This window comes from Lichenostomus cassidix, chromosome 3, assembly GCF_008360975.1.
Source record: "Lichenostomus cassidix isolate B80296 chromosome 3, HeHo_3.0, whole genome shotgun sequence".
Classification (NCBI taxonomy): domain Eukaryota; kingdom Metazoa; phylum Chordata; class Aves; order Passeriformes; family Meliphagidae; genus Lichenostomus; species Lichenostomus cassidix.
Genome location: NC_139483.1, coordinates 51,207,495 through 51,233,679, shown reverse-complemented (window position 1 = coordinate 51,233,679; position 26,185 = coordinate 51,207,495). Strand labels below are relative to the sequence as shown.

The 26,185-nt window shown below is 40.9% G+C and overlaps 1 protein-coding gene across 3 annotated transcripts in view; it reads right to left on the bottom strand.

Annotated features, from left to right (window-relative positions):
* PHACTR2 (phosphatase and actin regulator 2) overlaps positions 1-25,747 on the bottom strand; it is a 136,809-nt gene extending 111,062 nt beyond the window's left edge. Inside the window, exon 1 of one of the 3 annotated variants that reach the window (XM_085055734.1) lies at positions 25,441-25,747. In XM_085055734.1, the coding sequence (XP_084911860.1) occupies positions 25,441-25,585 (145 nt within the window). In that variant the 5' untranslated portion in view covers positions 25,586-25,747. The remainder of the gene's footprint in view (positions 1-25,440) is intronic. The other 2 variants (XM_085055733.1, XM_085055737.1) reach the window with 2 other exon arrangements.
* Between the last annotated feature and the right edge of the window lie 438 nt (positions 25,748-26,185).

Below are 26,185 nucleotides of genomic sequence, written 5' to 3'. Positions count from 1 at the left end.
TCAGCCATAGACACTTAAGACCTGGGCTCAATTCCTTGTTCACCCACAGACTGCCTGATTTTGTGCAAGCTCCTCCAACATCTGACTGAAGAACAGCTTGTACCGTGCTTGCTTCCCACACCTCAGCTGTGTGAGGATAAACACACTGGATGTTGTGTGAGACCCCAGTGCAGTGTCAGAAGCCAATGAAGTCACTAACCCAGATAATCAGGGCCAACCCCTGGAGAAGAAAGCATTATGGGGTACATTAGAGCACTGCTAATTACACAGAGCCCTAATGATCCCGTTCTCCAATATACCTGATGTACACAGCCTGCTGCAGTAATGACATTTCACTCCCAGAAAAATCAATGAAGATTCACAGAGGCACAGAAATCTGCCCAGGTAAGCAGCAAATAGAGAAGTCAGGGGAAACAGAAACCTCAGTGCCCAGCCATCAAAAACATTTAGAGCTGACAAACCTGCAGAATCAATGGACAGCTTCAGCTGTGGTGTTTCCAATCATGACAAAGACGCCTAAGAACACATTTTGAAAATGTGAAATCTGGCTCTGTTCAGTGCACATTTGTCACTGCAAAGATCTGATTCTGTAAGATGCCATTTCGGGCAAAATGTTTCGCTTCCCTTTCACTGTGTCTGTTTCTTCCCACACAGAAATCATCATGCAGGTGTCTCTGGGATAAGCTATACTTGTTTTTAGATGCTGTGGGTTTGAATAGTCAACGTCAATACTCTAAATAGACAACTTCATGCAATTCTTATAACTATCAACCAAGTCCCTGTGAAGTAGCTTTCTATCCACCAGTGGTGAGGTGATTTTACAAAGAGGGAAGGAAGGACACTCTGAGAAGGCACAGGAATGACAGCAAAAGATCTGGACTCTGCTACAGACATATTCAAGTATTTCAGTCAGTAACAAAGATTGCCACTTGTTACAAAGTGGCTTTGGTGCTTATGAACTGCACCAAAGTCTGGAATTCGTAACATGTCTATAAATACAAAGTTGTAAAAAACACATACTTTAGGTGTATGAAAACCATCTCTCCTCTGGCAGGTTCTTGAAAATTTCTAGGGAAAAGGGAAAGCCTCTTGAGGATGTGCTGAGCACTATGCATGGAATCAGCTTCCTTGGGTAAGGGCTGAGGGTTCGGCAAAGAGTGGGAGAAACCTCTAGCAGAAGCTTTCCCTAAACCTCACCAACAATTCCCAGCATCACTGGGAAAAGATTTTTGCCAAGTGCCTTTTCCCCACCTTACAGAGGCAGAAGAGTTTGAGAGCAGGACAGTTTCAAGGATGCTCTTTTCCCAGGAAGAAGCTTCAGTTCAACCTGCAAATATTGTTAATACACAGTTGTAAGTGGAGAGGGTGCTTTATTTTTCTGAGCACACAGCAGGAGCCTCTCCTTCCCCAGGAAGACTTTATCCTTGAACAGCCTGGGCAGATGCAGTGGTTCTGACTCTTGCTGAAAGCTGCAAGGGGAGAAGCAACAGCTCTGAAGTCAACAGATTCAAACTGATAGAAAACAAGGAGAGAGCAGGATCCAGACAGCAATATGTGGTCGTTGTAGGTGGGGAGTTTCACAGCACAGATGGGTTTTAAGAGAGAGCAGGAAGGGGCTTGGGCGTATGTTGAGTTCAGTGCAGAGAGGGTGGCAGGGCTGAGTGAGAGGAGGGACAGAGGCAGTGGGAGGGGAAAGCAGGGACACGGGGAGAGGTCAAGAAAGAGGTTTCAGCATGTCCTGAAGAGAGGTGCTCAGCAGGAGATAAAATCATGGACAAGAAAAAACATCTCTAAATGCTTGATTATTTAAGAAAATTGTAACTTTTTTTCTGAATCCTGGATTTTAGTGAACTCATACCTACAAAGCAGCATGGTATGTGTCAGGTTTGAAATACCTGGGAAAATAAACACAAGATTTTCCCCTTTAGCTTTCTCACCGATTCCTTTATGGAGGCTTTGCATGTGCCTAACTGCCCACCTAGCCCTGGAAATCTTTAGAGGATTTCTTGGATTTGGATATGCTTGAACAAGTTTTGTCTGGCATGATCAAAAGTAAATATCTATTAACTACGTGCTGGTGTCAACATGAACGCAGCTGCACAGCTGGCAATGGGAGCCTCACAAACAAGATGTCTAATGGCTTCAAGCATTTTTACTACTATTAAACCAGCTCAGAACTATTGACAGGCTGTCTGCCTTCAGAGAACAATTAAATCTACTCAGGTCTAGAGATAAAAATGCCCTAAGTCTCAGATTTGTCTGTGCTCCATCCTCCCTCTTAGACAGCCATTACTTCTCTATCACTTGCCCTTCTTACCTCGTCTTGCCCTCTGATGAGCACATGCTCACACACAACCTAGGCTGTGGTTATTCCTCCATGTTCTGCCCTTCCTGTAAGTCAGACTCTCAGACTGTGTCATGTACCAGCTTGTACAGACCCAAATGTGGCTGCTACAGAGGGAAGTTCTATAGATCTGAAACTGTCACACATCTTCCACTGAACTGCCAAGCATTTGCTGTCAGAAACAAAATATGCCCTTCTGTTTGCTTTTTACAGTCTCCCAAAATTGGAAATCACTTGGAAAAGCAAGTGGCTACTAAAGGTATTAGGATTATGATTTGTGAGAGTCCAGAAGATATATTTTCCTGTCTACCATAGAAAACTGGGTAAGTGTTCCAGGTGAAAGGCTACAAGACCTGGGAAGCCATTTACAGTGCCTGGCGTGGGTGTTCATGCATTAATATAACATATTCCTCACATAAATGAATTCTGTCAAGCAAACTGAAATAACCTCTCTCCTTTTCTCCTTAAATATCACAAACAAGTGCTTTGAAACAAGTTACTATTCCCATGGAAACAGCGATGAACTCCAAACAAAACCTTACCTCAGAGCATGGCCCTTGCTACCCACAGTGCCAGGATAAATCAGGTATAGGAAATAGGGGAAATCAGTTCAAAATAAGACTTTTTAGAGTAATTTTAAGGTATCAAGCTGGTATAATCCTCAGTATTATATGATAATAACAAGGAATAGAAAATTTGCTTCCACATGTACACTGAAATAAAGTTCCAGACTCAAACACCATTTTATGGGCTGTGGGCTTTTCACACCTGAGCTAGACAGTTACAGAGCCTGTTATAAAATGTTCTGACTTTGAAAATCTAATAATATCTTTGAATGTTCTGAAACCATCATGACACTTGACTAGATGGAGTATTTGTGTTAGAACAGATTTTCTACAAAGAGGCCAAACTGAAGCTCTGGATACAAGGACAGCCAGTTTTGGAGCTCAGTTTGTCTCTGTTTCAGTCATACTGAAGTTGGTGCAGCAGCACCTCCATCTCAGTATTTGACTCCACCAGAATGCTAATAGCAGCAAAGACACTTCAGCCCTCTATTGCAATGTGAAAAGTGAACATATTTTGTGAGTCATAGAGGCCAGGGCACCAAGAAGAAGCAAAATGCCTTTTACTCTGTCAGTGCAAGTTACAGTAAAAAACAGTGGTTGAGAACTGAGGCTAGGAATGTTTAAGTAAAAACATGGATCTATTGCAACAGCAAATGTGATTAAGCTACCAAGGCTATCAGTGAATTTTCTGTCTCTGGAGGTCATCACATCAGGACTAGATGTCTTTCTGGATGACAACAATAAAACATAAGTTACTGAGCTCAACAGAAGTGCAAATGGATGTAATTTAAGGGCTTGTATTGCACAAGTCAGACCTAATAATCCCTCTGGCATTAGTGCCATGAATCTATGTAAAAAGGCCAGTCTTCATTATCCTTGCTGAAGTGAAATGTCAGACTTTTATCATGCCTTAATGACTGCATATAGTAGATTTACAGAACATTTTACCCTTCTCCTTTTCTTGAGACCTTGTTCTTACCTTCTGCCCACCTCTTTTCCTATTGTGTGTTCTGCAGATTTTTCTCTTGCAATCTTATATACAATAAAAAGAGAGGAAATTTAACCACACTGAGAGGCATAAACGTAGCTCTCTTTCTATTTTCCCTTAAAATCTGCTAACAGATAATTCAAAAAGAAAAAACAAGGAAAGACAGTATATCCTGGTCTGGGGATCTGAGGTGATACCAACTTACAGTGAAGCCAACAGCAAAACATCCACTTCAGTCAGGCCAGGACATTGTCTCTGGACATAAAACATATGGCCAGAGTTATGTTAAGGATAGGTGAGATTCTGGGTGTTTCAGTTTGTTTTAAATAGTGTGGGTGAAAATACATTAATAAAGTCTTAGGCGATGGAATAGAAGATTGCATTTAAGATATTTATTGGCATTTGTCTTAACCCTGTCTCCTAGCTGAAGTAAAATTTTGGCAAGTAAGAGCTAGCTAATGATCACTTAAATGTCCAATGCCATCCTTAGGAAAATGAACTAATAAATACCGAAAAATAAAAAGCTTTTCAAACTCCAAAGGCTGACAAACAACTGTTAGTGTGCAGTCATGTGCTGTACATGATGCACTTACATTTAGCCAGACAAACCTCTTTGGAGGTCAATGTTTTGTAACTTGCTTCATGAGAAACAAATCCAAGCAGAAAAAAACTGGAAACAAGAAAAGGAGACACTTGACAAGATGCACTACAGAGAGGTATATATATATATAGCTTGTCACTTCACTGTCTCTTCCCTCCTGGTACTGCTAGTTGTCATATAGATCTCACCACTAACCTGTATTGCTTTTGAACTCTGTAGTGCACATTATTGAAGTAAAATCTATCACCCAGAAGTGATAATCAAATAAAGGACCACTCTTAGATGCTGCCAGATATTCTGCTATAACTGGAAAGGAGAATGGCAGGAGAGCCTAACTAAAGCAGAGTCAAAAACACTGGTAGAGTGTGTTTTCCTAAATGATTTCTAAAAACATTTGTCTATATTTATCTATTAATTTACCCTGTATTTTACCATACTGGGACTGCATTCTCACTTAATTAATCATAGCTCCTGTTCCACATAAAAGAGATTTACATACCCATAGTCCAAGCTATGTTACCCATATGAGCAATTGGTACAAGGTGTGATGGAATTATGTCTCATCTCTTCAAGCTCAGGGTTACTATTACTTCAGTCCTTGGGTTTCCATGGAGTTACAAGGACTACGGTGCTCTTTTACTGGGAGGAGCTCAAGCTGAATAGGCTGTGAGGAGTGCCCAGCAAGGCTGAATGGGGTCTGTTTGTGTTCTGCCAGTGCAGACCCCTGAAACAAAACACTTGTCTTTTTTTCCCTGCATCCATTTCACCTGCTCTTTTCTGACTCAAAGGGAGATATTTATGATTGAGAACTTTCTCTCCATGATTTACCTGCTCAAGGGATCCAGCTAGACTAGAATCACAGATATTGTACAAGGTGCCTCCCATTTGCACCAAAGGATATTTCTTTTTAATGACTAATGGTTAGAGATTGACTTCACTTATTCAAGTGCAGAAAGTGTGGTGAACTGATTGCTGTTGTACACGTAATTTAACTCTCAGCACCCTGGTCAGTCACAGGAATGTCTGATCACTTTGACTTCTGCTAAACTCCTTCCTGAGCTGCTTCAAGTGCCACATATAGGATCACTTTACCTTGTGCACTGTGATGATATTCTAATACCAGCAACAAAACAGATGTTCAAATGCACCTCAAAGGCACTGAAAGGATGAGTATATTTTAATTATTATAAAACACATATTTTACCTCCAGATGCTTGCTAACTACACCAGTTATTTTAATCTTATTTGGTAGCTCATATGTTTGCCAGAACTTACTGTAAAATGTGTGTAACAAACACAGAGCCTAGCTGATATCAGCAAAGTATATCAGGCAAATTGGCAAGCTGGAGATGTGCCACATGCAGGTGTTGGGAAAACACGCATTAGAAAGGGTTTGCTTCCGCTGAACGAATAGACAAGGTAAATATTTTCCATCTCACGATGCAACTGTGTCACCATAGGCTGTACTTCTCTTAGGCCATGGCTCACCAGTATAGCAGAAGGAAAATGGAACCCCAGAGTCATTTCAGGTGATAATGCTGATAATTCAGCAGCCTAAATTTTTTTATTCTGAGTCGAAACTCCAACTGTATTCCACTGAGCATGGAGACAGAGGATAAACTACTGCTTTTACAACATAAAAACTTGCAGTGCTGAGAGATATATTGTGATGAAATCAGCAACATGTTGTAAATCTGGTTCAAACTGCTTAGTTGCTTTGCACAGAAGTGTGCATATCTGGAGGAGAAAGGCAGAAGGACCAGAGAATTTGACCAAGGAGGCAACAAGGAAGCCAGGGAAACTCTGGAAATACACTCTAATGAAAACCTGAGACCAAACACCAGCTGAAAAGACTGTGCTGCTAACAGTGAAATGATGCCCTTTTGTTTGACTCCTGCTGTCACTGGGAAACAGACTTGGTGTACTAACAGATGAAGAAATTGAAGACATTTCTGTTTCTATTATCAGTTTGTCATCCTAAGTGAAACAACACATAAAGTTGTGTGAAAGTTCAAAAAGGGGTCAAATCCATACAGCAAATTGGTTTTTGCTGTTTCTTTCCTTCCTTAGCTTTTACTCAAAATACCCTGTTTATTGTAGCATGCCTTTCACCTAGGCATCCCTTCCCAGGGTGTCATGCAAGGCAGTTTAATCCCTTTTGTGGCAAACAAGTTAGTGCTCTTTCCCTGGAGTGGTAATCAGATGTAAAAAGAACTCCAAAGCAACATTTGTGTGGCATTGTTCCTTCTCTTTTGCCCTTACAATAGCACCCACTGGCAATTGCAGTGCCGTTTTTGTGCACAATCTGGGATGCTGCAATTAACTTCTAAACACAAGTCTTTCTATAAAAGCATCAACAAAGGTGTGGGAGGGGAAATTATGTATCCTGCTTCATTTATTTCTAAAAATAACAACATTTCATCAAGAACACAATGCTTGAATTTGCCTGGAGAGCATATTTAGATAATGCAGGGAAAGGTGCCCTCTTGAGAGCAATGGGAAAAAGCTCACTTAAGCTGTTACAAAACGTGTTTGGGTATTTCAGAGCTATGTTGTCCTTCTCTTTGCATTGCTAGGTGGTGAGAAGTATAAGCTTCTTTCCTTCAATAACAAAGTGAATATTATAGAAGGACGCTGATAAAAACATATGTGAAATATTTTTATTTGCTTTATTAATAGTGGTTTAATTATTAAAATGTAATTAATTTGAAATAGTGAGTAATTTTACTATTAGTATCTTTATCTTTCGTACTGAGGTCAGCCTGGACAATGGGATTACCATGAAGATTATATCCTCTTAGATCCCCCATTTTCCATCTTGGTTTTGAAGCACAGGCATGCTGTTGTTCAGCAATTTCCTTCTTCTAATTTGCTTTCAGTTTAGCTGTGTGGGTAAATGGCACAATCATATGCAGTCTTAACCTCCCCTCCTCTTCTGTTCTCTACTTGTTCTCTCAGGTTGCAGCCTTCAAATCTGGCAAGCCCCCCAAAGCTACAAGTATTTTGCTGAAGCCTTGAAATGGTACATTTCTTGTGGTAGTTTCAGCATTTCTCCAAAGAAGTTTTTCAAATATCCTTACTTTAAATCCTTGCAATACCTTAGTATTGGACATAAATTACTTGACAGTGATTAACCTCCAAGTGCCTTGGAGTTTTACCTGGATTTTGATAATGCTTTCTTTGTGCACCTTAGTTACATGAAAACAAGACCGAAGGAGGGGCATGCCAACTGACAAAAAGCTGTATTACCTCTTTGCTTGAATTTTTCAAGAGTGTTTTGACTCCCAGTGCTGTCCTCTCCAGTGCTTTTAACCTTTGTGGCTTGGAAATAGCTGCAAAATTTGCAAGGATGTTCTGTATTCCTACATTCAAATCAGAACTGAAGCACTGAGTAAGAGCTGGGTCAGGCATTGCCCCATGAAAGATCCTGCATGAGATGCCCTTTTGGACTGACAGAAAACTACTGATACATATTTTTGAGAGCAATTTATCAAACTGTTGTACACTTACTTCATGAAGATAACATCTAGGTCATGTTTCCATGGCTCATGTGTAAAACAGTCCTGTGAAACAGTCTCAAATCCTTTTTGATGTCAAGAGATGGAGGCAAAGGAGATAGCTTGGTAACACTCACTCATCTACTCCCTGCCAGCCATCCTGGGAAAGGAACCTTCAAAGAAAACGTTGTGTTGGTACACCAAAAGGAAAAGCTTCTCCCTCCTGTGGCAAGAATGATCCAGGCCAAGGCAGCTGCTTGGCTGAGCAAGGGCTGATGACGGAGCACTACAAACTAAGCACAAGAATGCATAGAGAATCTCTCCCCAGCAAATGCAGGGGGAGAAAACGCCAGTGAAACAAATAAAAATAAGCACTGGAGGTACTGTCTTTCAGGATGCTGCCACATGGTTTACAAGATGAGATGGCAGAGATGATCTAAAAAGAAGAGTGTGCTGGCCTCAATGATTCAGTGTTTCAATGAGCCAAATTAAATGAAAGGAACAATCCTGTCAATGCCTATTTGTGGGAGAAAACAGCTGTGTAACCCAGTGGCCCTCTTCACAGTTATACAAATTCTATAACATTCTAGTAATTTAACATTTTTGTGACTTTGTATCCTTTCGCCATGCCTCTCTTAGAAAAAGATGATGTTGAAAGATAACGAAGCAAATGACACTGATTTCTGAACTAGACCAGACCACAAAGACAGGACAGGTTTAACAATTATGTCTCTATTTTATGAAGAAAAAGTCAACTAAAATAGGTAAACCTTGTAATGTGCTTAACCAGAACCTGAAGATACTCTGCTACATATCTCCCATAGGTTTTTATGTCCAAATCAGGAACACAATCCCTTTGCAAGCAGGCTAAACAGTTAACCTAAAAGAAAGAATTCAGATATTATATTGTTCTAAGGTTGCAACAAGCAATATAGTATGCTACCCTATTTATTGTATCTTGAGGTCAATGTTGTATCTGAATCCAAACCAGGTTAGTGCGTAATTTTCAAATTCATAAAAAAACCCAGACCAACCAACCAATCAACGAGGAAACCTAGACAAAAAAACCCAACTGTGTTTTTCATCCTGACATAAGAATATTATCAATTACACATTTCAAGATATGGATAGAATTATACCATGCTTTCTCCCCCTAAGTCCAGGAACGAAGACTTTCTACCACCCTGCTCTAGCAACACAGCCTGTCCCAAAGCTTTCAGAAAACCTGCAGTAGTTCCGGATATTCTTGAGCCTCTGGGGTTGAAACACACCAAACATTTCTTGTGGGTGCTATGGAGTTAGGGAGCTTTAGCTCCTTAGTCTTGCAGGTGCTGCAGTGGTTGCTCAGGTGGTGCAGGAAGAGTTTGACAGCTCCAGGCTTATACTCACCTGGGACCTGGCTAAGAAGAGCTATCATAATGGCCCTTTTTAATTTTTATTTCTTTCTGTTTTAAATTTCTTTTTAATTTAAATTTCTCCCTCTCTCTCCTTACTCACCTACAAATGTATGTGGGAGATGGCCAAGACTTACAGATGTAGTTTCCTGGACATGGATTACATTCTAAAAAAATGACACAGTCATTTTTCACTGAGTCACTTTTTATAATCATTTCAGGCAGTATTAAATAAGTAACAGAGAAATGTTTTGATAAGTTAGTAAGAGTGTTCTTTTTATGTTTCATTTGGTGATATGTCATGGGAAAACTGCTTTAGCTTACTTTTAGTCATATATCTACTGTCTATAATTTTATTATTTCATGTAGAAAAAAATTTCTGTTGCAGATGGACTGGTAAACATGAAAACTTCTATATTTCTATGTAAGAAAACTTCTAAACTATGCATTGATACTTATCAGTTGTATCTGAACCACTTAACATTACTGTGAGGTTATTTTTCATGAAGTACAGTCTAAAAGCAAAAATCTACCAGGCCTTCCTTCTCCAAGAATGAATGAAAAGAAACTAAAAAAAAAAAAAGGAAGAAGGAAAACAAAAGATTTTTCCTGCCATATAACTATTTTGAGATTGGAAAGAATGAATGATGTCTCTCTTTTAGGCTTCTGGAGAAAGCCTTTCCAATGCTGGATTTTTCAGGCTGGGAGAAGGAATTAGTGTTTTCAGTCTCATTCAGTCTAGTCAAGGGATTCTGCATTTGCCCTTAGAGCTGCATACGTCAAGTCTAAATATCTACCAGGCCAGGAAAACACTCAAGTGCACAATGTCAATCAAGGTCTAGATGTGTATTTCTGAACACATTTTATAGATCCAACTGAATTTTGGTCTAGAAAAGACTTCAGGTTCTTCAGGTTCAGCACACACAAAAACTTTAGTCCAATTATTTTAATGATTTCTTTCTCAGAAGACAAAATAATAAATGTGCAACTCACCCTGAGAGTCTGCCTTTGTGAACTTGCTGGGGATTAGGGTCAAAGCACTCTGTACAAATACTGAAGAACCTGATACTAATTAAAGCCAGATTCCCTCATAATGGATCCATTTCCAAGAGTGCAACAGGCTGCTGGCAAAGAATAAGAGCTCCTGCTAATTCCCAAACAATACAGACAACAGATCTTGCACATCCACTCCTCAGCAGTTTCTTTGATAGATCAATACAAAACCCACAAGCCCCAACCAAAGTACCTCAGAATCAATATGACAAGAAGATCCAATTTCACCAGTACAAATGATAATGCCAAGCTTGCAGCATTACTTTGGCTGAGGGAAGAGCAATGGCTGACAATAATGATCTTGTTGCTTAAATATACATTCTATGGATTTAAAAAAGGGGGGAGGGGGGCAGGGGGAGAAGGGAGCATCAGGAAATTTAAAATGCTGACACATCATCCCCTTCCCATGTCACTCCAGCTTTGTGCCTTTAAAGATGCTTAAGGCATTGAAACTAACGACGACCCTGCTGTGACTTCGTCTGGGAAGAAGCAGAAACCAGGCGAAACCAGCTCAGGGCAATCTGCTGCTGATCACTCCTATAAATAAGCCTATATTTCAGACCCTGTCTGCGGGCAGGTGGGTGATCCAGGCAGAAATTCAGCGCCAGAGAGGCAGGTTTTGCTGATCGGCATCACAACCACCCCATCTAGTGTACCAGCCTCACACAGCAGCATCTCCCTGAGATACAGAACCTCTCCCCAGCCCAGTTTTCCCCAGCAGCCCCCGGCAGCCAGTTGGGCAGCCGGGAAGTTAAGGCATCTAACCGAGCTGTGGAGGTGAGGTGCAGCAAATAGGGCAGGTGGAGGGTCAGGGAGGTCAGAAGGCAGGAACACAGGGTGTGAGGCATTAAGGGTGTGTGGCTGGCCTCAGGGGAAGATCTTTGGGTGATGACAAGGCAAGATGCTACAGCAATTAGAGTAAGGATGCTCTCAGCCCTGAAGTCCTATCAAAAATAACTAGAGTAAGGAAGGGGTAAAAAAAAACCAGAGGAGCTGTGAGGAGGTCAATCCTACCTCATGGCTGCACAACAGATTCCATGTTAACCATAAAATCATGAACTTAAACATCCTCACTAAATCCAAATGGCTTGGCTTCTCCAATTTTTTCCACTTCCCTCCTCCTGCAGGAAGGTCATTGAAGCTGTTTGGCTTCATAAGATAGGAAATAGCACCAGCAACGGCAAAAGAAAGCTGTATTACCTTGTACGTTCATTACACAGAAAAAGAGTAAAAGAGATTGCTCACATAAATAAGAATTTCTTCAGGCAGTTACTATAATGCAAACAAATTGTGTAAATCCACCAACCTACTAATTTACTGCTTTCGGTCAGTATTTTCAGACTTCTCGACAGACCTGTTGGAAAATCTCGGTCTATGGACAATTCTCCTCATATCTATGGCAGAGCAGAACTGAAGCTGGAAAAGGTCCCTCATGTGATCTCTGCTGGCCACCATAGGCAGGTGGACTCTTACAGTAATTGATGCTAGATGGAGAGCATCTCCACTTTTCCCACACTTGGTGGGCATCATAGTACAAAAGACCTGGAGAAAAAAGATTCTCCACTTTGAACTTTGAACAGGAATCAGAGATCCCAAGCCAAAAGGTAGTTTGTTGGACATAAAGTGAAAAAAGCAGAGCAGAATCAATGGATTTTTCTAGATAAAAAATTACTTTGCTCTGTTTGTGGACATACTGGCAGACTAACATAAAAAAAGTAACAGAAATTTGAAGGAAGTGATTTCTTTTGTTCCTGATGGGGATCTTTCACATTTTTAACCATTTCCATTTTTCTTTGCTATCTGAGTCAGCACTTTGTTCATCTTGATTTCCCCTGATCCTTCCTACTCCTCTTGGTACTATAACAAAAGGATTAGCTGTGTGGGGGGAGATAATATAGTGAGATGCTCTTCTCAAGCCAGAGAAGAAAAGCTAACACACTCTGCTCTCCCACTTACATGCAGTGGAGAAAGAGAGTCACGGATCATCATGGCCAATCCCATCCTCTTTCTGTCCTTAACTGAGTACCAAGGAGCCCAAGCAGGGCTCTCCTCCCATGAAGAGATCCTCTTGTGTGAATGTAGGCTGCCTGCAGACTCTCACATCATCAAGCGTACATTCATAAGGCCTTCACAGGACAAGGGTAGAAGTTTCTGTGTATTCTTACCTGCTATGGAATTGCTGTAGATGCTTTGTACTTGCTCTTTGTTTAATTTCCTTTGGAAAACAATCCCACATTTATTTTGATCATTATTGAACCTGGCCAATCACAAAACCTGTTAATGCATCCCATCCCTGCTTACATCAGGATTTTCTTAAGAGGCTGGAACTGAAAAAAGCCAATCTGCTCCCAAAGGGACTTTTGCCTTCTACAGGACTGTGATATTTAACTTCAGGTCACCTTATCTCTGTAAAGTGATGTAAAGAACACTTCCTGGGATAAAAGCTGCAGCAATTTATTCCAGCCCAAGCCAAAGCCCTTTGAAGTCAATAGCACTGCCAACCACAAGTGCACCAACATTATGAATCAAGCCTCCAGGAACATGAACATGCTGTAGAAAGCATATTATAACTTCTGTTGGAATAAAAAAGAGCAGTAGTTTTTTTTTGCCTCTTTCTCCTAACCTCTGAATGCCCAGGCATGGGAGAATTGTGTTTCCAGAAGTTTTCAACACCGAAGAAGTCCAGCAGCCACTAGAGGGAAAAAACCCACAACTGAGAATGAGAGTGTAAGAGCCAAACCAAAACAATGTTAAGCACAGGAAAATCACAGTGGCCTTCACTGGCAGTGCAGTGCTGCATTTCAAAGGGGGCTGCACAGCATTTGACAGTGAAGCTTGACAGTGATGGCTTGGCTGGACCACTCTGGGTTAGCCTGAGTGGCTTGCTTCATTGAAGGATGCTTTGTCTACTGGAATTGCTGAGATTCCTCCCTGTTCTCAAAGCTAATGCATGTGCTGGGAGATCACAATCTCTGTATTATCTGACATTACCTCAAATCATAGAAATGGGATGGGAAAATGACAGAACAGACAGGAGAGGGAAAGGAAAGGGGTGCCCAGCCCCTTCTCCTTCCATGGCAGTCTGTTTTAAGTGACAGAAGCCTGTTTCCCTGTTAAGAGCAAGGGCCCATGTGGCCAACCTTCAGCATTTCTCTTGGAGATACCCAATAGCTACCGAGCATTTTCTTCCTTCCCTGTAGCTGTGTCCCTGCATTTCCTAGTAGAGGAAGCTAAGCTCCACCCCTCTGATAGCTAGATGTTTATATTTCAGTGGTTTAGAGACATGTCACTCAAATGAACTGGACTGAACTGAAGCTGGGTAACTGTTTTTTTCATATATACACACCTTATCATACCCAAGAGCTCTTCAATGCCTATGCACAGAGCACCCTTGACATGCTCTTTTTCCTCGTCTGCCATGAATTCCCAACAGAAGAATCTGTACAGCAATTTTACAGAAAAAAATATGCAGCCCTACTAAAAACTGTCCTGCAGTTCTGTGGCAGCATTTATTTCAATGCCTGCTATCCACATGACTCAGCCAATGTTCAGTGCTATTACAGAAATTCCAGGGCTCAGAGCAATCCACTTAAGGACATTACATCCCTCAGAGCAGCACAGAGGGAATGTATTTCATTAAAAGACAAACAAGGAATTTTGGTTCCTTGGACCACACCAGCCTTTGTCCTACAGCAGTCTTGAACATCAGAGTGAATCTAACAGGTATCTGGCATCTACCAAATGCCATTGAACTCGGCTTCTGATTTTTCCTTGGTATAATTATTAGACTGGCCAAATTACTTTCACAGGAATCCCAAATTGCCACCAAAAAATCACTCTTACAACTCTGCTTCTAAAGATTAAACTAACATTAACAAATGGAGATTAGGACTATGGCAAAGTGCACATATACTGATAGATTTTATTGACATGTAAAAGGATTAGAATCAGAAATAATTTGGACATATTTTTAAAACTCTGGTCCTTCTTATAAATGTGCATAATTTGAAGCATCTAATTCCTAGTCTGAGAGAGATGCATATTGCCATTGGCACAGTTCCTTCTGGACTTCCCCCCCCCCCCGCCCGTTATTATGATAATCAATATTTGTATAAAAATTTTGTGGATCAAATCTCATTTACTTAATACATTACATGCATGAAGTTTAGTTTTCTGGGATTTATTCTCTCTATGGGGCATATATAACTGAGACAAATTCACTGAAGCAGAAGTATGGAGTTCTAATAAATATTAGAATTCACTTCATTAATTAGTGCCTGGATTAAAATCTCTTTGATATGATTTCTTTAAAGAAGGTGATTCTCTTAGAAAGCAGAATAAGCGTGTTTATTTGAGGTTCTTTTCTCTGTCAAAATCCCATTGCCTAGAATTCATCTAAATATTCTAAATATTCACCTAATATCATCTAAATATATACTTATCTTAAGCCTAGGATAAAACTGTGTATGACACAACTCATCTTCACAATACTGAGGGAGATTTTGGCTTTGCCCTTTCATTTAACTTTTCTTATTGTCAGTTATTTATTTGCTGCTTGGGAAAATTCCTTCCCATCTCCTTTTCTTCCCTCTGCTTGTAAAGGAGGTAGAGAGGACACCCTGCCACAGAGGGTGAGTCAAGGATGTGGTTCTTCCATCCACTAAAATAGCAAGATCAATCTTTATTTCCTTAGCCCAGTCAGTCTGGCAGATGGATGGCTTGCATGCTGAGCCTTGTGTCCCTCTGCTGTCATTCCTGACTCGGCCTAAACACAGAGCAAAAAAACAAACAAACAAACAAAAACAAAAACAAAACCTCCACAACTGCAAAAGACCCTGCTCGTTGTTGCTGGAAAAAAAAGTTTATTTTCACATACTTTTTAGTGTGTTCCAGTTCTGGCTTTAAGTGCTTCCAGCACTCAAAGCAGAGCAGCTTTCACTGTTCCTCCTGGGAGACTATCCCCAAGCCCAATAAATCTCTCTCCCAAGAAACCTCTTTTACATGCCCCTCCTATGCTTACAGCACTTTTCCAATCTTAGCCTAGCATGAGTGGAACAAATATCTTTTTCCCCACAGAGTTTATACAATAATGCAATAAAGTTGCAAAAACTCTGTGTTCCACTGAGTTACTTCCACTCACCAAAAATTTATGTGATAACAACTTCTCTGTTGCCAGCAAGACATAATTCCTAATTTTAATATATTACAAGATTTCTACTGAAATGCACAGCCATCCAAAACACACAATATTATTGCAAACTTCATAAAAGACATAAGAAAAGCAGCATGGAAAATCCTTAAACTGCTGACTCCAAGGCAAAGTCTGATGGGACTTTCTCCCCCTGAATTCAGCAGATTGGTCACAGATATCTTACCAGCACTCACTCTGTCCGTGATGTTTTGTTTCTGCTTTCAAAAGACTGGCAACTGAGTTTTTTTAGAAATTATAAAAAGAAGTGCTTTTGTTTGCATTTTAATTAACCCAGCTTGAATTAAAAGTGATTTCAAAGTAATGCCTAAGTTGCTGTTAGGCAATTACCTTGCTATTGGAGATGGCATGCCACTTCCCTCAAGGATAGGAAAGCCTGTAGAGCTGCCTGGCACTGCCTTCACAGCAGGCACTGAGTGAAAGGCACAAAAAATAAAAAATTCCCCATGGAAATTGCAAGGGGAGGAACTTTCTTCCAGCGTCTGGTGATCGTAAGGAGAGCTATTTGACACAGAGCCAAAAAAGGGGCAGGCAGCACATCTGAAGTCCCAAAGTCTTTTACCTCTGTAGCTGAAAGAAAGTCATTCACTCTGCTGGCTCCCTCCAGGCCTGGTAACTGGCAACTGCTGCCCTGCAAGGGTGCACATTTCAGAGCCTGTTTCAGACAGACCTGTACAATGCTCTCATTTACCATGTGTCCAGTGATAAACATCTGCACCACAGAGCAGCTCATGGTTGTGAGCTGAAACCACCTACAAACTCACATACACATTCACCAGTTTTGCCATAGGAAGATCCCATTAAACAAATCCCAAGATGACCAGCTAAATATGAGAAAGCTCAAAAAAATTTTTGGAAATATTTTCCCAAAATGGTTTTTTCTATTTGTAGATCAAAAGCCATTGTTTATCTCAACTTCCAAAGAATAAGGCAAAATTCATAGCAGATGTTTCTCCAAATACTTAAATAGCTGGGTGGCAGACTTTTTTTCCTTTAATTTGCTATTCACTAAAATAAACATGCTGTGAAATACTGCCATTCAGTTTTGTTTGCAGGAAGGCATGACAGGAAGGCACCATGATTTTTTAAAAATATTAAAGGCTCAAAAGTCAGATGGCTGGAAGAAAGATGCCATGTCCCTGGGGAGGTGTAATTCCTCCTCTTGGCTCATTCCTAAGGCTATAGGGTCAAGAGTCTCTTCAGAAACACAGACAGAGATACCTATAACCTAAGTAACAAAGGCAACATTCCATGCTTCATCTCTGAGCAGTTCTTGTCATGGCTTGGGATGTCCACTAGTCACTGATAATTACCCTGGCTCTGGCTGTGTAAGCAAAATAGCATATTTCAAATCCAACCCTTCTGAGCTTGCCAAAACTGCTTTAAATCAGAATAAAAACCAGAATTATTTCTTGCAGACACTGCCTTTTCGTGCTACGCCTTGGTATCACTCATCTTTTTTCAGATAAAAAAAGTCACAGTTTCATCAGTGGTTTAAACCACTAACATTTACTGGCAGCCCTGACACCGGGCAACAGAGGAATTAAATTATAAACTGGCAAGCAGAGGACTGCTAGTTGTCCTTTCACTGATAAATTTCAAATATATCTGCCTGTGTTTGAACACAAAGAAGGCCTGCAATTAGGACACATTGAAGTGCAAATGCACCAAAACCGCCCCTTTACTGTGCTTATAGATGATGCAAAATAATACCTCAATATTAATTCTGCTTAATGGCAGTAATTTTCATCAGTAATTTGTGTGTTAGTCACAGATATATCTTAAAATTTGTGATTCTACCCACAAAACCAGGAAAAGCAAACACACATGCTCTAGAGGGAAAGCTTTGCTTAACACGCTGTTTATGGTCTGGTTCTATGATATACTCAACATCATTATTCTGTCAAGAAGGCATTTGCACCTTTTGATATCCAATGATTTGTAAGGGAATTTGCCAGTGGTTACCCTTGCCTTGGAAGGGTTGGAGGACAGAGTCCCTAATCACTTTTCTGTGGTGGGGAAATTCTGACACTTCCTGCTGATTTAATTCCTGTTCCTGCTCCCCAAACTAGAAGAAAAAAACCCCTACACCAAATTTCTGTAGAATGACACTTTATAAAAACCTCAGTTAATTTTTTTAAGTGACAATTTAGCACTTTCAAATTTTGTCAGATATTTCTCCTGAAAATTAAGAAATATGCCTGAAATCAGGATTGTGTCTACAGAAAAAAAAAGTTGATTTTCACAGAATTTATTTTATCAGAAAACACTTGTATTCAAAAAACTTAAGCTAACTTGATAACTTTAAATAAAGTAACGATGATTCCAGGGTTCATCTGTTTCTTGATCCTTGCTACGGTGCCAAGCTTATCTTAGAAAGGCTCTGAAGCACTTCTCCTTCATAGTACACAGCAACCCTTTATTTTAGAATTGTTAGGAGATCTTTCACCCTTTCCCAATGAATTCTTAACAGTGAAAGAATCTCTGCTCAGCCTGTACAAATTCTGACCTTTATCTCTCTGTGACAGTGAGAAAATAAACTAACTGTTCATTTACTTGATGTTATTAATTACAGGTGATTGAATTATTACTTTATAAACTTAATGTTATTAATTGGAGATTCCTAGTCCCTTCACATCTCAGTGCACCAGACTCAAATGGGAGCAGTGCAACAACCTGACTTGTACCTAGCCAGACCTCAACAGAGGATCACCAAAAGGTGGGTAGGCTATCAACACAATATAAATGACATTTACTGCAAGCTATGGAGAATGCAGAAGAGAAGCTAGTAGGGAAGAGGGCAGTGAAAGACTGGGAGGAAGGTGAAAGAAAGGACGACCTGAAAGGAAGAAAGGAAGACTCTTATTTCCAGTGTAGTTTGGATAGGAGCAACCTGGGTAATGGTGCCAAAACAGAGCTTCTGATGGATGCCTCCAGCTAGGGGAAATAGGGGAAATATTGTATGGGGCTGTGCAACTGGGAAAACTCCCCAAGTGGGAGCCAACACAATTTGTGTGTGAAACAGAGGTCATGCCTGAAGTTGAAGGGAAAGAAAAAGCAAATGCTTTTAATAGAAGTCCATTCTGTCTAAAGAAGTTTTTCTTCTGGATACGGTAAATTGTGCAAACATTAGAAAATGTGGACCAAGCTATAAAATACATATTTAATTAAAAATTAAACTGTTAAATTATTAACACTGACTGAAAAAAAAGTAAAAATATTATAATTATTTCAAAAAGGATTTTTAAAATATTTTAGTTCACGTGAAGTGTCACCACATTGCCATCTCTGGTTGAAAGCTTCCTCTTCCACATTTCTCTCCCAGTGTCACACTGTTAGGTCCTGTATTTCTCTGAATATGTCCAAGCATGAGAGATGGGAATGGCAATGCAGGATGTGTCAGAAATATGTAAGAAATGTGAGAAAAATGAGAGCGGGTAGAAAATTGTCTCATCGCTAAAGCATGCAGTGGTTTAAGCTACTCTTTAGCTCCTCTACGGAGCTCTCCCTCCACCTGAGAGCATGGCTGACTTGCAAGCACAGCAGCTTTGCAGCTTCAGGCTGTATTAAAGCAGGGCCAGCACTTCTGAGCCCATTGTACTAAGTACTTAATACTGGTAAAACTTACTAATATTTCACTATTTCAAAGTTCAAAAATTGTAAACATCAAAGGCACTAACAGAATTTATACAAAACAATATCTTAGAAGTCCAGTTCTGCATCAAAACCGCACAACAGGGAACAAGTTTTCTCAGCTCCCCACCAAGGGAAGTGTTGACTGCCTACAAACTCTGCTTGCATTTCAGGAAGATGACAGGGCTTTTCACGTGAATGATGAGCAAGGGTATGTATCCCTTGTTGTGGTGGGGTTTAAGACTGACAATTTCAAAGACAGAGTGAGAAGTGAATGATCTCAGAACACTGAAGTCAGGATTTTCTATCTTCTTCTGGATATTTTTCTTTTTGTGCCACTTGGCTTGTACCTGAGAAAAACTAATTTCTGCATTTGCTAAAAGTATCAACATGCTAGGTAAAATGCTAGGGGAAAAAGAAAGAAAAAGAAAAGATTATCACCAAAGATATGTTTGCCTTATGATAAAGCATGTTCAATGAGAGTAAGTAAAAATTCAGAAACATTACTAATACTGGTGTTATTGAAAACTGAAATCTTACAGGATTTCTGGCACTGAAAAGATTCTGATTTCAAAAAGCATATATAAATAAAATATGTAAATTCTTCACCAACCTTTAAAAAAGCTGCCAACTCTCCCCAGCCCTTTGACCATAAGTTGTGTCTGTTTTTTCAGGAAACAATGGCAAAAAGAGAAGAATGTGCAGGAGTGGGGTGGGGAAGAAAGATAAATTATTTATGCTAATGATGGATTTGGCTGATGAAACATTTTGGTTTTAAAACCAAAACAAAAGCTTCTTTTGAACAAGTTGCTTACATTCAATGAGAGAAGAAGAAAAGTTTTTCTTCAGCTAATCTTTAGATCACTTCTTCAGCCTTTGTACTTGACATGTGGTCTGATATTAAATGGTTACTTGCTAGAAGCCACAGAGCAGCAGGAAGTGCTAAATGCCAAAAGGCCTTGAGAAACTAAAACAGACTCAACAGCAAACCACTGAACAGATCTCACCATCAGCTAGTGATCTAGCTGCTGCAAGGCATGTTTTAAATCCTATGCTGCAATTGTTTGGAGTTCAATTACTACCTACCCAACCATGAAGATTATCCTCACATGTAGAAATTTTAATTTTTTTAAGCCTGAGCCCAAGTCTATGATTGCAAAGATTTTGTATTTCAGGCAGTACAAATGTTTCCTAGATTTTTCCTCAGCATCATTCTGAAACTACAAGTTACATATAATATAAATATGTTACATACTTGTAACATATAACATAAATTGACCAGGATGGGATTTAACATTATGGATTTAAACAGATTATGACAAAGAACTAGATACTTAAATTCTACAAGCATATGTCAAATTTCATATGCTTATGCTTACTGCCTCTTCCTGATACTTTAAATTTTAAAATTGATTCAAAAAATATTAATGTGGACTTAGGACAGGATGCACTAACTCTTGGAAGTGACACAGTCATGCTGAGTTGAATTTTAAAATCCCCCCTAGTTATTATTTGATTTAACTTCTACTATAGCAATAATTATCTGCCTTGGGCTTCTTGCAAAATTCTGTACTTCAATTTATGTTGTAAACAAGTCCTGCTCAATACAATAGAGAATCATGGTTTCCCACAATGCCCATATTTTCATAAAAAGTACCAAAATGAACTGCTTTATTTATGATGCTCTCCCACAGCATGAATATTCTCCCTCATCAAATCCATCTTAGGACTGAAAAACAACATCTTTCTAAATCCTAGAGAGCTTGGTAAGACACTTGCTTGGTGAATATGGAAACTGGAATGTGTAGCCATTTGGGGAAATATGAGTACAAGTGCAGAGGGAAATACAGGCATACATTAACAGCTACCTACCAACCCACCCAAAATTTACCTTTTCCCCTAGATTCCATGCCCCCAGATAATCAGATCAATGTCTAGAGCATATTCTGGGTTTCACAATTCCTGGATTCTCAAATACCTTCAGCTGTCAAAAACGCATCCTTTGCATCAACCAGAGAGTTTGTTCATTAAGAAGAGAATCTGACATTCATTAAGTTTGCAAAGTGGGGTACTCTAATAATGAAAAGCTTAAATAAGTCCAAAACCCACAAATTTTCTTCTCATATATCATCAGCCACTTTGATGCTTTCATCACTACATGAAAACTTCCTCAGTTCTTCACTTAACTGGGGGATTTTAAGCAAACCTTTCATGCACCCTATTTTGGAGTCAGCAGCAGATGGCATCATAGCTGCTACTCATTATCATTTTGAATAAATTAACCCACAAAAATACTCAAAATAATTCTGGGATGGACAAGTTTTGAGACAGGACTCTTATTTGCACTCAGGCTTTAATTTTCTTCTGCAACCCAACATCAGCCCAAGGTACTGATGTATTGCTGTCTGAATTCTTAGGTAGGTTTTTTTTTGTCTGTCATCAGAAGGGCTCAAAAAAAACCCATGAAAGAAATGGAAGCATGCATGAGGAGCTCACCTCTCCACCTGAAACGTACATTTCTTACTAATGGAACAAATTATCTGAAACTTCTCCTTCTTGCCAAAGAGCAAGACCTCAAGAGGAACTGTAACAATATGAGAGCGTCAATCCCAGAGCAGAGAGATGGGTAGTTTCCTGACTTCTGGTCTGAGCAGTAAAGTTCCCTTTTCACCAAGATGTACCTCACCACAGACCTCACCGCCTTCGGAACAGAATGCAAGGCTGTACAACAGAACCCACACACTGAAAAGAGAGTGAACTAGAAACTGTCTACGTGGACATGCAGATAAAGAGCGAGCACCGCAGCAGCGGAGATTGGTGCATGAGGGCTTTACAAAGAGAACCACTGCCGCTGCTTACGCAGTCGGAGTACAGAGGTGGCTGATATGAAACAGCACCTCCTCCACCCTGCACCCCAGGACTCACAGCTCACACTGAGAGCTACCTTCAGCCCCACAGCCACCAAATCTAGATTTTGGAGGAGCTCCAGGAAAGCATTTGAAGAGGGTCTTTTTTACAATTGCAGTTCAGTCCCCGTCTGTGTTGCATACATTAAGAAACTTGACTAACTTGATCCACCTCTAAGGTGGGTTTAAATCTAGTCACTAAATATGGAAGACTGCTTAAAGGTATGTAATTCAAGCAGCTTTCTTCAGGTGGCTCTGGTGTTGCTCTGAAATTTTAGAAGAATATATTTTTCTTCACCAATCTCCTTCGGATGCTCTGACAAACCAGCCAGTGGTCAGCTGTGGTGCACCACGATGTTGAAGTGATGCACAAGCTATGTCTGCCACAGAGGCTTTGAACTTTGCTGGCATTACACTTTTTCAGGGTCTAAATCAAAATTCTAGATCATGCCACCTATGCTCTTGATGAGCATCCCCTTATTCCCCCTAGGGGTTTACCACAAATATAAAGAGATAGACGGTAAAGGCCTGACAAAACATTGGGTGAGGTGAGGTGAGGTGAGGTGAGGTGAGGTGAGGTGAGGTGAGGTGAGGGCCGGGAAAGAGAAATTAAGTCATCTTCTACCACAAACACTAAAAGAAAAGGTCAGCTTTAAGAAAAAAATCCTGAGAATATATTGTCCTCACATACTGGATGGCAGCTAATGAAGTGAGATGCTGTAAAGTGATACCAGGAAGTTGCTTCTGTCAGTGTATAAGAATAGCAGGAGGAGTGGGGGTAAGAAAGCACAGACAGCATAAACATGGGGACCACCCTACCAGCCTCACCACACAATCAAGATACATACAGTACTGACCTAGAATAACAAACAGATGCGTTTTATGAACCACTGCCAAAGCCGCTTTAAAAAAGCTATTATCTTTCCCTTAGCTAGAAGGGTCTCTAAATATTGCCTTTTAATAGATCCTGCACTGAGAATGGTGGAGCAGGAGGTGGTAAAATAAATGACAGTGTGAACCTCTACAGGGGTACCAACCCATCACTGACAGAGTGTGAGGAGAAAATGTCTTCTCAGCACAACTTGTGTCAGGATCTAGAAAATGAAGACAAATACGCAACAGAAGTAGCAACTTGTGACTTCAACAGTTGAAAGTGACTTAGTCCAGGAAGCAGCAGAAAGCAAACTTTTTGCAGGTTATTTAAAATACAAATTGTTCTTCTACACCAGCTGGAGCACAGGTAACATCTGATGTAAATGAGTCACCTACTTAATTCAAATGGTATGGCTAGAGAAAAAGGTAGAAACAAAAATGACTCATATTGTTTCTCTAAGTGCTTCCCATTTCTGTCCCCATTACAGTCGTTCTTCAGGTTAGCAGGGGAATGAAAAAGCAGGTTATTTTAATGGCACCTCAGTATAAAACCAATTCTCTAACCAGCACATTAAAAATTAAACAGTTTTGCATCTTTAATGCATACTTTCCTTTCTAAAGAGGGAATCAACAGTTGTGTGGCTGCATGTAAGTGTTTTTGTTGTGTCCAATGAGCAGCTGGAAAAAAGATACAGGAAGCAGCAAGGCAGAAAATAAAGAATGAAAAAAAAATTACAAAAAACCAAAAAACAGAGAAAGCAACGCTTGTCACTTACTGGCAGGAAACACATCCTCAAAATTAAATGAAAAAATCAAGTAGGGCAACTGGGATGCTAAAATGTCATGTGTAAGAAGCTACAAATACCAACACATCTTTGAAAAAACACCATCATTTTACTTCCACTGGATTTGCCAGTCTCTCATAATGAGCACAGCTCATTGTCAGTAGCCTTAGTTAAGCCAACAACCAATATAGTCTAACATTAACATAGTCTCAGTCTTGTCAACCTCTGTGGCGATCCCTGTGTGATGATCCCTCTGGACCCAGGGGTGTACACATGCAATCATAGGGCATTGTCCAAGAAACACCCTTCCAGGCAGTATTGAAATACACGTCACACCTAAAAGTAGACCTTTCTGAAGCACTAGGACCTCCTCCCTCCTTCCTGTCCCAAATGTCCTTCACTGTAACTTTTAAGTAGACACAGAAAAAAAGTAGAACAGAAAATGATATAGAAAATGTCACAGAATTGTTTTTGCTAGCAGCCTCTTGCCCCATAAGCTGAATCTACTTGCTCCTATGTGACTAATCAAGTTTTCATTCCCTCTGTCCTCATCAGGCAGGCATAGCTGTACACTTGAGCTTCCCTAAGCAAATGTTCTGCTTCATCTTAAGACTCCCTGAGGAGCAAACATAAGAGAACATTGTGGTCCATTGCAGACCCAGCCTCACACTGCACTGTTTTGTGCTGCAGCAGGAGGTCCCTCAGTGCACTCTGCAGCTTCCCTGATAGTGATTCATGGGTACTTCTGCACAGTAGCGTATGAGTGCATCCAAAATACCAGTATCACCAGGGTGTATGTGCCTACAGACTTCTAGACAATAAAGAGGGCTGATTTGCAACTGAGCAAGCACACATTTTCAAAATGTGCTCAACCCTATGGAGACCAGAATTTCATTTTCCTTAGTGCCTTGCCTCAGGAAACAGACAGTAAAGCACAGCCCAGCCAACTTGGTCACTTTCGAATATCTGCACTGTAAATTAGAACCCTCACTTCCTCTCACTTTAAATGACAAGACTACTCCAAGTCCTGCAGGAAGCCTACTCTGTCCCAAGGGGCCAGCTTCCATCCCCACATCATCCTGTGTGCACTTGCCCCCTGTGTTCAACCACCCCCTGAAGGAAGATGGTGGGATACTGACTTACACATTGGTTTTGTGCCACCTGTTAAAATCCCAAAGCAGATACAAGTGCACGAGGTAAAATTCTAACATGCAGTTGAAGTGTCATGTGTGAAGCAGCAAGATGAGGAGCTTTGATGTCCTGGCAATACACCCCGAAGCTTTCCTGGGACTTTTCTGCCCTTGCACTCAGTGATGCTTTGGCAAACGGGTGCGTAGCCACAATGTTACTGAGATTCACTTAAATGTGTGAAGATGGGTAAAAAAAGCTAGGAACTCTGCAAACATCACATCAAGGAGAAGATCAAGCACCACACACCCCAGAAATCCACACACTAGCCACCGTGAAAAGACAAGTCCGAAGTCTGGGAAAGCAGGGCAGGGTGTCAAGGAGGATGTCTTTCTCCAAATTCCCAAATTCAGCTCGGCTCCGAGGTCTCGGACACAAGGACCCTTGCCTCCCTCCCTCTTACCTGAGCCGCCCACGTTGGACCGCAGCAGGCAGGTTCTCCGGGAGGAGGAGAAGGAGGAGATGTCACTTTGGGACCGTCCGCGAGGACCGGGCAAGGACCAGAAGGGCAGCGGTGCTGTCCCGCTGCTCCCTGGCCTCTCAGCCATCGTCGACAGGGAGCCGAGAAGGGCAGGGAGGAGAGAAGACGAGGGAGAGAGGCGGCGAGGGAGGGGACAGGGAAAGTTTGCAGAGGAAGAGCCGCCCCTCTCCTCCGACCGCCCCGCCGGGACGCCAGCGGCGATTTTGGGTCTCTGGGAACATGAATTTTGTGCTTGCAACGGAGCAAAGCAAAGCTGGGGCGTGGGTGCGCACCCATCCCCTGGGGTGTCTTCATGGTCCCGCCATTGCCATCTCTCGGGAAAAAAAAATAAAAAGAAAAGAGAATCAGTTAAAAAGAGCCGAGCAACCCACACCACCACTTCTGGTTTGTGTAACAGGGTGCCCTGCCCCCCGCAAAGCCAGGAGGTTGCTCAAGGCATCGCATCCCTGCAGAAGAGCCGCGAGGAGGATGAGTCAAATATCCCCCCCTCACCTCCCTCCCCATCTTTCTTAAGGATTGAGTTGCATGCGAGAGACTTAACTAACTTGTGTGGAGGAAGGTGCCCTCCTGCATTTAAGATCAGTCACACAGATTGACGCAGAAGCAAAATCAAGTATGGTTTTGTTTCCTAGTGTTTTATAGGAACACTTTTACAACACGGTGCATC